Source organism: Sus scrofa, chromosome 8 (assembly GCF_000003025.6).
Source record: "Sus scrofa isolate TJ Tabasco breed Duroc chromosome 8, Sscrofa11.1, whole genome shotgun sequence".
NCBI classification, from domain to species: domain Eukaryota; kingdom Metazoa; phylum Chordata; class Mammalia; order Artiodactyla; family Suidae; genus Sus; species Sus scrofa.
The window spans coordinates 119,425,796-119,439,435 of NC_010450.4; the positions used below are offsets into that span (position 1 = coordinate 119,425,796).

Sequence of the window (13,640 nt, forward strand, 5' to 3'; positions counted from 1 at the left end):
ACCAGTGGAGGTAAGCTGTGACTTGGAGCATTTGTATGCACAGATGACTCCAAATCCTCAATATTTTTTCCGTACGTATTTATGTTCATAATCAATTTTGAGGAAGTAGCACCTTGCACCTAAATGTTTGCGAAGATAGCATATGTACAACTCTTCTGTAACAATCCTTAAATAAAAGGACTAAATCTAGAATCCTTTATACATTTGTGCATCATATAGTCAGCGCTTTGCACAGAACAGATGTTTGAAACACAAGAGACAAATCAATAATTCATTTACAAAAAATCAAAATTGATGCTCATGTATTAAAAGATAATATTTTTAGTCTTCTGGTAGTTCTGACATATAACAGATACAAAATAATTCTGGATTTTCCTTTCTGAACTAACATGATAACATCTGTGTGCTAATCTGGTGATACTAGGTACTCTAACAAACATATCCCTAAATTTCAATGGAGCAACACAATAAGAGCTTATTTTTAATTCGAGTAAAGTCCAGTGCAGATTTTCCTACTAGGCGGGCAGCATTCCTCCATGTGCTGGCTCAGGTACTCAGTTCTTTTCATTTGGGGTCACCCCTTCTCCTGGCCTCTAGAAGCCCATGAATTCAGCTATAAGATGGGAACCCATAGGCTGTAGAATGTGTTATCTGCTGCCTAACTGCCTTCCTGGGAAAGTGATGAAACACTTCAGCCCACATTCCATTCACCATAACTAGTCACATGGACCCACTTATTTGCAAGCAGGTGCAGACTGGGAAATGGAAAATGGAGTCCCTACCTGGGCAAATATTTTGCAGAGAGAAATACACTAAAGATGGGGAAATACAATTATTTGGTAGACAGTAAGTTTTTTCTGCCAAGGTTTTTTTTTCTTTTTCTTCAATCAGAGGATACTCTCAAAGTCAGCATCCAGGAATTGCAGTAACATCTTAGAAAATGTAAATTCCAAGTGTAAGGTAATCTGTGGTAATATAATCAAGGATTGCTTGGGCATTCTGAAAAAAAAAAAAAGGTTGGTAACAGATAGTGGGAAATCTGAAAAAAAAAATCTACATTAAAAAAAAAAGGAAGATTTGGCTATTTCAGTAGGCCAGTTATGTGGGTATGACTAGTCTCAGTTAATATGCTGCTATCTAGTTTTCCTTAGAGTTCAGTTTTGATTAAGAAGATGATCCTGTGTTGCAACAGTGTGGAACCATACACATGCATTAAAGACACCTGATGATAATAAGATGTGTTGTAAAGTATTATGATTCACAACATTTTTTTCCCACACATACCTCAGCTAGGAGGTGTCCCAGACTCCTAGCGGACTGAAGGGTGTGCCTGAAAGGTGTGCCTGCATTTCCTATTTGCATCATAAAACCTTTCTATGGTGCTGACATTTGGAGCTTTCTGATCCTGGTTCAAAGGTTTGTTTGTGTGTGTGCGTTTTAACACTGGAGAAGTGTGTCCCAATAACAGTGGCAACTGCATCTCTGTTTGCAAGATGTGGGAAAGAACACTGCGGCACTGGAAGTCAGCATCCCTGGACGTGGTTTCCTGATCTTGCCACAAGCAGGCCCTCTTCTTCACCCACAGGTCTTGGCATCCCTTCCTCGCTGTGTGCCATCTGGCCAGGGACCAACTTCCCAAATCTGCCTTAGCAACAAGCTCTGCTCGTGCTCAGGAGGCTGTTTTCAACAACCCCTTCCTGAGGAAATACACTGGCCCCTCAGAGCTCATATTTTTATGACAGTTCTACTGGACTAGGCTTTCCTATGCGCAAGGGCCATTTTCAAATACTCCCCACCCCCACTCCACACAAATTACCTATTACAGCATCTGGCATATAAAAAGAGCATGATACATATTTATTGAATGTACTGTCTGCCTAGTTACTACAAAACTGTCCCAGGTTCTGAATTGGGCAGCAGAATTAGGAGCCAGTGGCAGTCTCTCTGAGCCAGGGACATACCCAGAATGGTCTCCTTTTGCTAAAAGGCCTCCTTAGAGGCTCACCTGCCTCCTAGTGTGAGCTCCTATTCCTTGCAGGCCACACTGCTGAAGCCACACTCGAGGGTCAGCAGTCAATTCGTAAAACTCCTTTTTGAGTTTGTACTGTAATTCCTTGGTGCTGAGCTTGGTTGGGGAGAGGTGCTGGGTGAGGTGACCTTCTTGCAGAGGGAGACCTGCTCTTCATTCTGTGGCCCTGCAGGAAGGTCAGAAGGGAGCACTTTGGCCACTGCCACTATTTAGCCTCCCACGACTCCCATTCTCTCCTTCACACTCTTTCCAACGGCGGGGGCGGGTGCAGAGTGGGGCCCGCTTTGGGCTTCAGGGCCCTGCAGGTATGAGGAGCAGCAAGTGGGTATCAGGTGATCAAAGGAGAGGGGAAAGGAGATGTGGTGTCACCAATTCTAACCAGTGGCTGGGTGCTTAGTGTCAACATGGAAAAACCAACCCTCTCCGGTGTTTTTTCCAACTCCCCCGCCCCCCATTTCTCCCTGGAGACGGTTGGGCAGCCCTAGGTGACCCAAAGTTGCCTGGGGTCTCTTGGACTCCGGTCCTCACCCTCGGTGGACAGTCTGCTCCAGCGTCCTAGAGCTCCCAGCACGCTCTGCCAAGTCTTCGGGCCGCAACGCTCCAGAGCGGCCCCTCCTCGGAAGGTGTGGATGCACAAGTGGGAAACATAAATGACCACCACACGGTCCCCTACAAAAACCCAGATAGCAAAACAACCGTAAACACATCACAGGCTGAGCCCGTCTCCCCAAGGTAAGTCCTTTATTCGTCGCCGTTTTGGCGATTCTCTCTGGACAGCTGCGGCAGCGACAGCAGCTGTGCGGTGGGCCCCGGAGGTCCCCGCGATCTTCCTTCCTCCGCCCTCTCTGTCGCTTCTCACCCCCACCCCCTTCCCTCCTCTCTCCGCCTCCTCTCTTCTTGCCCTCTCGCGGGCCACGCACACACCCGGAGACACCCTCCGCACTTGGCTACTCACACACTGCGGCTCGACCCAGCCGACGAGGCACGGTTGCCAAAGCGGCCCGGGGTGTATGGGGTGTGTGTGCGGGGTGCCGGGGAGGAGGCCAAATCGGGCTGAGGGTGGCATAGTAGGGCCTCTCTCCTCCCAACCGCGACCCCTGCCCATTCTCCTTCCCTAACCCCGGCCTGCCAGCAACAGTGACACCTGAGCGGGGACTGGTTGGTGGAGGCGACAGGCCCACAGGACTGGCAACCAGGAGAAAACAGAGCAGGGGGCGGGGACGAAGAGGAGGAGCGGGAGGCGGGACCCACGAGGAGGTCGCCACTGGCGGTGAGTGACGCACACGCTAGCCAATAAGCGACCGCTGACCCAACGTCTGGGCGGGGAGCCAGGGGGCGGGCTCCGCGAGGAGGAGGAGGCTGCTGGGGCGATAGAGGCGGGGGCCGGGAGGAGGAAGGGGAGGAGGCGGGAGCGGTGGCGGCGGCGGCGGAGGAGGCGGCAGCGGTGGAGGGTAGGTTGCGCCCCGGACTGTGTCTGCCGAGCTCCACGGCTGTGCCTGTGTGAGTGGAGGAGCGGCGCTGGGAGGCAGAGGCGGGCACGGGCGAGCACGGCGGCGGGACGTCTCTGGCGGCCGCGGATCAGCGGCAGCGGTCGGTGTGGGGAAGCAGCGGCAGTAACAGCGGCAGCAGCAGCAGCGGCGTCCGCCTCTCAGCCGCCGGGGACGCTGAGGCGCGGCTGGTGGCATTGACATCGGCGGCCCTGCCTCTCTCTCTCGCCCCCGGCCCTCCCCATGTGATCGGTCTTAATCCCGGCAGTGTGCGCGCGTGGGGATCCATTCCGCTGTGCCTGATCTCCGTGCCAGGGTGGGTGCTCGTGTGTGCGCTTCCCCTCCCCATCCCCCTTCCCCCAAGAATAAAAGAAGAACCGAGAGGCGTGCTTTGAAAATAAATAAATAACCACCACACACGCGCAGCCCGGAGCAGAGTCGGAGGGGCTGGCGGCGGTGGAGGAGGAGTGAAGGCGGCGGCGGCGGAGGAGGAGGGACGCGCGGAGAAGGCAGTAACTTTAAAGCCAGCTCAGAGCCCAGACCTCCAGCCAAGCGGTTTGCAGCGCGGCGGCGGCGGCGGCGTTGAGTGTTGGCCCGCCAGTCCGGTCGGGGTGTGCAGTAGGACGGACGAGCAGCGCGTCGCTGTCCCCCGGCGGCTGGAGATGTCCGAGCCCAAGGCAATTGATCCCAAGTTGTCGACGACCGACAGGGTGGTGAAAGGTAAGCGGCGCGCCGCGGTCGCCCGGGTGCACCGGGTGCCGCAGGCACCCGGGCGGCTTCCTCCCCTCCCCCCGCCCTAGGCTCTCTCCCTGCTCCAGCCACGGACCTTCTAGGATATTGTGCAACCCTCGAACCCCCCTCTCTCGCGCGCCCTTCCCCCACGCTTCCCACCCAGCCCACTTGGGGCATTTTTATTTACGGGGGCGTCAGTTGGCAAATGGCTGAGCCAAGGGGAGGCGGTGGCGGGGGTGGCGGTGGCGGTGGCGGGAGGGGGCGCCCGGGGGGTGGTTGCTGGTAGGGTGTAGCTGCTGTGACAGAAATAGGAAGTGGGTGGCTGCTCGCAGGCTTGCGTGGGATCGGGTTTATGGTTTTCTCTTGCAGAGGGAGGGGTGATTTATGGCTTTTAAAAAATTAATATGGCATTTTTATGTGGCGGTGGCTTTCCACCGCCTGCCTCGCTCGGGCAGGATTCTCTCGGCGCTCCATTGCAGCAATTCCCTCCGCGCCCCCTCCCCCTCCCCCGAAAGGGCCTGCACAGGACTCGCGAGAGAGCGGGAGAGCGTGGGGGGAGCCCGGTGCTTCCTTCCGCGCGGGGCGGGGGCGACCGCAGGGAGGGGGCGGCCGGGGGGGGGCATGGGGGGCGCGGGGGCGGGGAACGACCGGAGAGCCCCAAGCCGCCGCCCTGGGATTCCCCCGCAGGCCCTGAGAAAGACACGAAAAGCTGTTCCCCAACCTCCCTCGCCACCCTCAGCCTTACCCCGCCGACCTGTCATTGCTCTTGAATCGTGCCCCGCTGGAGCACACCTCCCCGATGGTAACCTCACCCTGCCTGCTTCTTCCTTGCCCCTGGCACCCGCTTGTTAATGGGCTATTTGATTCCGTTCATTGGCTCTTCTCCGCCCCGGGATCACAGACTCCGGGCGGCGATGGCTCTGGGATCCCAAACAGCAGCCGGGATGCGTGGGGTGAGGAAGGGGACAGGTAGTGGTCTCTAAGCTAGCACAGGGGAATCCGCAGTCTTCGTTGTATTCTTTGGTGGACTGGGGAGGAACTGTACTATGAATCCTGGAAAGATGAGGCAGCGGAGTTGATACGCCAGGATTAAGTAGTATTCCTCATTCCTGGGGTCAGGACACTGAGCGGAGCAGGGATGGGCATGGGCTACTTGGAGCGGGCCTCTGAAATTGGAAACAGCGCTGGCTGGTGTAGAAGGAGAGAGTGAATGTGTATGCCTGTGTTGTGTGTACAACAGAGTATCTAATGTGGCCTGAGCATGCAAGTAGAGTGCAGAGCAATGAAGTCTTTTGCACCGTGAGCATTTAGGTGAAGTAACCCAGCAATCTAAAGACCATGCATGATGCCTAAGTCTTTCTGGGGCTTCAGAACTATTCATTGCTCCTTTCAGGTGTGTTCAGTTTTTATAGTGTGTGTGTGTTCTCTTGTTTTGGTTCTCTTAGAACTATTCCTGCTTCAGTGCAGTATTCATAGACTCATTAAAATAAGGAGTTAATATCTTTGCAAGAACCACTTGAAATAGGTTTATTTGGTTCATTTGGTTTATTTATAACCAAATGCACAGCTATTGGTTATCCAGGCACGGATTCTCCCGTTAAGAGTCAATTAAAATTCATTCAAAAGAACTTTTATGTTAATGGCCTCTGTTGACATTTTGAAAAATTAAGACCTTTTGCAGAAATATCAGAGGATCACATATCTCCCTAATGTGTGAAGTTTAGGTGTAACTCTGATCTGTATGTTAAGATCATCTTTTTTCAGAATACTTGGTATAAAGCTTACAATTCAAATGATAGCAGTAAATATGTCAGCAATTGGAAAACCCATGTATGTATACATAAAGTCAGTTCTCTGTTTTAAATCACATGGTATGGCTTCTTAATGTAAATGTTAAAATTGTCACCAAGTGAAGAATGTGAAAATAAGTTTTCATACATTCTGGCTTGGTATCTTTACCACTTGACGTGAAGGAGCCCATTCAACCATTCCATGGCTATTTTGTCTTGCCTTTTTTTCCCCAGTACTGTATTATATGTATTATCATAACTGGCTTTTTATGATATATACACAGAATCACTCATAATTCAAAAAATTTGGTTTATTTTTCCGGAACTGAAATGCAGATGGATTTAATAGACTCAAAGTAGGAGGAGTTAATTTTGCATATGTTTTGATAGGAATCTCGATGTGAAATTTTGTTTACACAAGAAAGTTTAATAAAACTTTATCGGTAGATGAATCCTGATTTTTAAGGTGGGCATACTACCACTATTCCTCTTGTGCTTTCTTATAGATTTTATGTTGTTGGCTTGAGGCATTATTAAATGTTAGAGTCAACCTTTTGTTATCTGTATGATTTTTATAATTAATTGAGATGATAATCAATTTTAATTATCAGTCTTCTGTAAAATAGAATTTCCACTTAAATATGTGTGTATATGTTTAGTGAGTAGAAAGTACATATTGGCTGAATGGAAAACAGATTACCAAACAATTTTTCACATTTACAAAAATTAGGTAAGGCATAATTCATGAAGCTATGACTTTACTCTAAATTTTGTTAGAACTTTCTCTCCATGATCTGAGAGTGACTCATTTTTTTAATGTAGGCAAGGGAAATTTTTGTACTCCTTAAGTGTTCTTTTCTTATAAAATAGGAGTAAAATTTGCTTACACATAGAATTAAGAGGAATCTGGATCATCATTACTGTGGCAGGCCGTGGCATTTGTTTACAGTGATTTCATTAGTGTGACCTGGCTTTTGTTGTAAAACAAACTGCTGTTTACAAATAAAGTTGTGCTTGTGGTTTTGTTTGTAGTAAAGCGATGGTGTGACGGCTTTCTTAATTTGTATTTCCAGAACACAACTTTAGAAAGTCAGGTAGGTTGAGGTTTAGTCTCAACTAACTGTGTAATTTTTCAGATTTTTCTGCATCTTCCTGAGTGTGTTCCCGGACCCTGGTCAGTTTTTAAACCTTCAAAATGGAAGAGAATGGCAGTACTGGAGAGGAAAAGTATTCATTTATATAATGTCAGAAAGAAAATTACTTGATCTGGGAAAACTGGGGCTGCTTCATTTTGACTGTTCTCAGATGAAAATGATGGAAAGTAGAAAATTTCAGAGAAAACATCTTGGTAGTGCCATGTGTTGGAAATCAGAATAATTTGATCCACTTACTGTTTATATATATTTTAAAAGAAATGCATACCTATAAGGCAGAAAGACCAGGGCAATAAATAGAGGAACAACTGTTTCCCCTTCTCCCCTCGATACACCCAACAGTCTCTTTCTTCTCTTCAGTGGTGCTCCGCAGGCCTTGTTCCAAACTCTGGCTTCCCTTCACGTCTCCCTGCCTGTTCCTGCCTTTAACTCTTTGTGTGGCCCTAACATGCCCTACAGGCTATAGAACTTCATTATATGACAGCTAAACACTGGAGGGAAATCCAACTGTATGTGATAAGTCCGATGCTTTGTCACATGGCTTGCCCTTTCTTCTCTTCCCATCTCCAGGTATTTTGTAATGGCCTTGTTACCTTAACCCAAACTGATACCATGGCATGTTGTTGAGGGGTAAATTCCTGGGAAGCATTTTGGGCAGTTTCTCAAAAACTCTAGATCAGGGCCTGTTGTGCTTTGTGTCAGATTGCTTTTGACTTGTTGGGAATGCAAAAAAAAGGCGCTAACTTCTGAGTATTGTCAGGTTATATGCTATTTCTGTAGACAAAGTACACATAGGGAAATTCTGGAAAGATATCTAGGATCATATAAACAGGAAGATCATAGCTAAGTAAAATATTAAGTAAATAGAGATTCAAGCCACTAGTGTTTCTAGCTGCATGTGAGGCTGGTAATACAACTTAATAAGAAGTCGAAAATAGGCTGCATCAGTGGTAACTGTCATGTTTGGATCTTGAAGTGGAATATAAAATAACACCGTTTCTTTGCAGTATGTCAAGAAGAGCCCATCATGAATTTATTTTACTGATGTTTGTTACTATCAGTTGAGTTTTTCCATGTATCTGTTTCTTTGAGTGTAGTAAAACTACATTAATTCAGTGTCATTAATTGAAACTTTGACTAAGTGTCATTGTTGGTGGTTGAAGTTTATTTACATCAGCACTGGGTGTGAAGGAGGGAGTCTGGTAATCTAATTAATACTATAAACAACACAACTTGGCATGGTTATATACTTAAAAGAGAACAAATTCTTTTTAGGACTTAGTGAACAGCATGCAAATTAATGCTGTTAATTACCAATTAGATTGATCTGTTTATTCATTAATATTTCCTTTCAGGATTTCAGCTGTAAAGTAAATATAACACAAGTGCATTGTTTTCAAAATATTCTGTATTCTTAAGGCCTAAGGCAACAGTTGTAACTAGGATTCAGGGAAGTTCCAGTGATTCTAAAATGCCATCAGTTAGAAGAATTAACCTTTAAAAAAAAAATAGATTTTTTTGGGAACTGTGGGGAAGAACCTCACTTAAAGAACAATCTATTTTAAGACATCCAGTTAAAATGTGAAAAAAGTAACACCTTAGAATCTAGTTAGAGGTTTACGCTAACATTTGTTTATATTACTTTAAAAGTATGCCTTTTAAAATCTATTTGTTTCTTTATGACATGTTTTTACTTGTAATTTTAGAGGTTTGGAATATGACTTTGATGTATTACATTTATAACTTTTATAATTGGCCTCATGCTTTTTCTTATCTTTTTTTTGTGTCAGCCATGTGTAAAGTTGAAACTAGTTATGAAACCAAATAAAGAATCCATGTAGAATGACCTCATTGGAAAATAGCAGTTTTCTAGAAATATTCTCCTTTTAGCAGATCCAGTTAAAGTACCATTTTGAAAGTTTTGTGAAAATATTAGACATTTCCAGAATTATAAAGAATGATGATGATTTATGATATGGAGCTTAGGATAAAACTAAAAAATCATTTTGTCATTTTTTTCATCTATTTTCTGATGTAGCATTCTCTTGATATGCAAGCAGAATATAGTGAGATTTTGAATGCCAGCTTCCTCCAATACCACTGTTATATATGTTATAGCACCATAGGCTGCTTTTCCTGTCTGTAAGTGAGCAATAATTGTCCTCACTACTCACTTTTGAGAACCAGAAGATCATCAAATGGGAGTTGAGAGCCTGAGAGGTTATGCTTGGTCCACTTGCCTGGAAATAGCAATTCAGTCACTGCTGACCCAGAATTAGAAATGACAGTGTGTTATTTTCAGGGTCTCTCAAGAATAGTAAGAATCATTAATATTGAAATCCATGAATGCTTTGGGTCTACTACAGTTGTTCATGGTGACATGTATAGTTGAAGAAATGGATACAGAATAGATAGAATGGTCATTCACAGGTGGGACTAGAGTGAAGGAAGGTGTAAGCAGATTCTTGCCTTTAGCAAAGATGCTTTTCTCTTTTGAGCATCTGTTTGAAAATGTCACTTAGGTTGAGGGCAGTATTGTGATATTTAAGATACACATTTTTGTTTTGAAATTTTCTTACTGAATTACTAGCTCTATGAAATATTTTTTAGGTGAAACTTTTATATCTGTATTTCACAGAAATTTAAATTCTGATGATGAATATTATAATGTGGTTTGATCTTGATATGAAAGTTACTAAAGGAATATTGTTAGACATTGTTTTTCATTCAGGTAAATGTATACACACAGAAATAGAAATAGCATATTTTCCTGCTGAGTTTTATTTACTTTTATTTTAAAGCCTGTTATTGTAAGACATTGGCACTACAGAGAACGGCCCATATTCTTGCTCTGGTCTGAGGATTTTGTTAATTTCTAGAGAAAGCTCAAGTGAAAATAGGAACCAATGCTCTTAGGCATTCTAATCCTTTTTTTTTTTTTTTAATATAGTCATCAGGTGGGAATGAGGTAGGCACTGATACAGGGTTTCAGTTTGTAAACTGTTTTTAGTTGTCTTTGCATTTTCAGCATCCTTAACCCACTTTATTTTACAATATTTACATCTCTTGTGTTCATATAGGCTGTATTCATTGATAAGCCATCAATCATATTTCCTTTAGGAAGTCAAATAAAAAATTTCATATTCCTCCACAGTCAGGTGTTCCAAATAATGGCATAAATCAGGCGTACTATCCACTTGAAGACGTAGACCTGTTGCTGGGTTCTCAAATCCATTTCCCAAATGTGCGTGCTCAGGTAGCGGAAGCTTTTGATAGTAGAAAAATACAAACCTTAATTAAAGAAGCAGTAATCAGTTATTAAAATGCCATGTTTTTGGAATTGAATGGATTCTTTTTGAGACCATCATAGAGAGAAATAGAGCTTTGTGTGTTCTCTTTATTTTCCTAGTCTGTGCTTTTGCCTCATAGCAAAATATATTCTATTTTGAAAGTTGGTCTGTCTGACTTTCTGTGAACCTCTGTCTGTCCCAACTGGAAATTCTGCATATATCTGCAAAAGAGCAAAACAAACAAATAGATATCAGAGATTTATGTTAACAGCTGCCTGGAGATTATTACATACCACCTTTCAATGTTTGTCAATTTCAGGTACTTTCTGCAGTTATGAAACCAGAAGAGTGATGGTTGACAGTCAGAGTGTTTTATTCAGATTGAGCTCATTTAAAAAAAAAATTCCTATCAGCTCCAGGATTCTCAGAGTTAGAGAGTCTCTTTCTACAGTGACTGTGTAGCTCCAATTTTTCTTTTTTCTTTTTCTTTTATTTTTTTGAGGAGCAACTACTTCTGATTTAAAATGTTTTGATCTAAAATGTTCAGTTGTCTCTGTATATTAGAGTGTTTTTGAAATTGTAGTATGTCGTTTTCTAAACTGTGTCTCCCAGATTGCTCATATACTTGGAAATTACCGAAATTATTTGTTAATATGTGTATTCAAGGTTTTAGTTTGGGAAATTTGGTCATTGAACCAATGGTTCCTAGCTTAATCCCTTCCTCGCTTTTTTTATGCACTGAATAAATTTTTGCTGATGAATGATTTGGGCAATGCAAAATTATTAGTGCCTTCTGAAACCGTAAATGGAGAAACATTATTGTTTGAGTGTATTATGTAATTTCTGATTCCCTGTAAATGGTTCTATATGGTGACTGCTTTGTTAATTAGAATGCTTCCTTCTCTTGCCACATTAAAGAATGGAGTATAAGAAGGAGGCATTTCTAAGGTGACATAATTAGGTTGAGGGCAGTATTGTTTTTTGGTCATTTGGACTGGCTCTATGCCAGCTGAGTTTAAAAGGCTAAATCCCTCTCAACCTAGCATATTAACTTGAACTTGAAAGCTTTCTTTCAGTTTCTGTTGTGTTTCTCCTTAGGCTGACCAGTTTTTGACAAGTGAGAAAAGATATGTTAATCATTCAGTGTTTGATTTATTGGGTGATTTATATGTTTTAATTATTGTTCAGACTTGGACTTGAATAGAAAGTGACCTGGTAGATTTCATGACAGAAAAAAAAAAAATCCCCAAAACCCTTGCAGAACACAAAAAACCCAAGCCAAAACAAAGCAAAATCCTCTTCTTTTGTTTACCTCTCAATTTATCATATTTTGGAAAGCAGAAATGTAAAGAAAATGTAAATGTAAGACAATAATCCAGAAATGCAGCCTTCTCCAACATAACCTCCTGCCCTTCTTTGGCCCTCAGAATGTCACTGGATGCTATCTAGTGGGAAGATATATGGGCCATGAGAAGTTAAAAAAAGTGGCACCAACTCTGCTGACTCCTTATATTCTCCTAAGTGGGCTCTAAGCCATCTGTTGACATTTGTTTTTAAACATCTTGTGAGCTATGTCATTTTGTCAAATTAAGTTAAAAGCACAATACATTTTCTTAAAAAGGCAGAACCGAGTCAGGGCTTCAAGTTTGTGTTAAATTTTTTTTTTTTTTTTTTTTGCTTTTTACAAGGGAATTATTTCTTATTTATTATTATTAAACCTAGGATTATTAGTCTGTTATGCATCTTTAATGATAATAAATTAAAGTGCATGTGTGCCTTCTCTGTGCGGGTCTCATGATTGGCCTGATAACAGTTCTCACTTGCTTAATTCTCATTATTCCAGATTTGGTTCAAATGTCACCTCCTGTGGGACCCGCATCTCCTGATACCTTCGATTGGAGTGAAGGGACTCAGTCTCTTTGTTCTCTTCGCAGACACCTTTGAGTAGCACATGTTGCCCGGATGATTTGCTTCCCTATCTGCCTCTCTTTCCCAGGGAGTGGAGAACCCAGAAGACTGGGGATTGGTTCCCCTTATCTTTGTATCTTTAGCCCTAGCACAGGGCCTGCTCCAGAATAGGCACTTGATACATGGTTGTTCTGTAAATGAAATAATAGGTAAAGGAGGAGAGGAATTTAAAAAATTAAATTATGGGGTTCTTTTCTATTCTGAAATTTTGTAGATCTTAAATCATGGGTGACTCGCAAACTTGATGAGTTTCTTGATTTGTAAGTGCCAGTCCTGTTGAGTTTTTTCACATAAGTTTTGAAATGCTCTGATTCCTTAATTGGGGGTTCTGTGTTTTTTGCCCACTAGCTAGCCTGCAAAAGCATAACTGGCAGGAGTGGCTTACCCAGGGGCTGCTTGGCTTTCAGTGAGTCAGTGTCAGTCAAAAGGTATATGGGTCGATTTACTCAAAGGTAAATTTTCCTCAGGAGGACTGGTGATGATGCCAGGTTATGTGGAGAACTATTGTGACAAGCATATCGGAGGCTCAGATTTTACTCAAAATTACATTGCTTCCTTAGAGAAATGCAGAAATCCAAATGCACAAAAGTTAATACATGTAGGAATCAGATCAGAGATGGCAGACATACTCCAGGCCCAGATATGAAATGCCTGTGTAATAATAATAAAAAACCTTCAGGCCTGGAGTTCAGGCTGCTGGTGAGTCAGCGCTCCTCAGGCACATCTGCATGGTGATTGTTTTGAGAAAAGCTCTGCCCTGGGATCCACATCAACAGGGAGGCAGTATGATGCGGTGCCTGCTCTCCCCAGCTCTTAGAGAAGACCCTAGATGAGTGTGCACCAGCCCAGCCTGGGTCATATGGCTCCGGGCTAGAGCAGGCCAGTCCGGGCTCTCCAAGCTCTGGTTATTGAGCCAGGACTGAATGCCTCCCTAGCATAGGAATACTTTTTCTTCAAGCAGTCGAAGACTAGGGAAGCGAGAGTTCCCTGTATAAAATCTCATCATTGTCAACTTTTGCTGATTTGCCTTAGCAGCTGGGAGGCAGTGGCATGTCCTCACCTCTGGTCAGAATTCTGTAGCAGTGCTCTGTCTCACTGCACATGCACTTCTGGAAACAGATGTGGAACATTTGGAATATGTTGGGGAAAGGAAAAAAAGATTTCCCCTCCAAGTGACTCAAGGACTTGAA

The 13,640-nt window shown here is 43.8% G+C and overlaps 2 protein-coding genes across 5 annotated transcripts in view; one reads left to right on the plus strand and one right to left on the minus strand.

Annotated features, from left to right (window-relative positions):
• On the minus strand, window positions 2,205-3,865 carry LOC110261963 (translation initiation factor IF-2-like). The gene is made up of 4 exons (XM_021100550.1): window positions 3,648-3,865; window positions 2,985-3,593; window positions 2,558-2,698; window positions 2,205-2,328 (listed from the first exon to the last, which is right to left on the minus strand). The coding sequence occupies exons 1-4, from the start codon at window positions 3,863-3,865 to the stop codon at window positions 2,268-2,270; spliced, it is 1,029 nt and encodes a 342-aa protein (XP_020956209.1). The 3' UTR covers window positions 2,205-2,267.
• The window catches only part of PPP3CA (protein phosphatase 3 catalytic subunit alpha), a 325,435-nt gene continuing 315,180 nt past the window's right edge, over window positions 3,386-13,640 (plus strand). For 2 of the 4 annotated variants that reach the window (XM_021100469.1, XM_021100470.1), the window contains exon 1: window positions 4,868-5,050. In XM_021100469.1, the coding sequence (XP_020956128.1) occupies window positions 4,870-5,050 (181 nt within the window). In that variant the 5' untranslated portion in view covers window positions 4,868-4,869. 4 annotated transcript variants of the gene reach the window in all.

Coding starts and splice junctions, on each gene's coding strand:
- LOC110261963 (XM_021100550.1), bottom strand. CDS start 3,865: ATGGGGAGGGGAAGCGCACACACGAGCACCCACCCTGGCACGGAGATC. Junction 2,699..2,984: donor GCTGGGTCGAGCCGCAGTGT/GTGAGTAGCCAA, acceptor GGGTTTTTGTAG/GGGACCGTGTGGTGGTCATT. Junction 2,329..2,557: donor GAGCAGACTGTCCACCGAGG/GTGAGGACCGGA, acceptor TCATACCTGCAG/GGCCCTGAAGCCCAAAGCGG.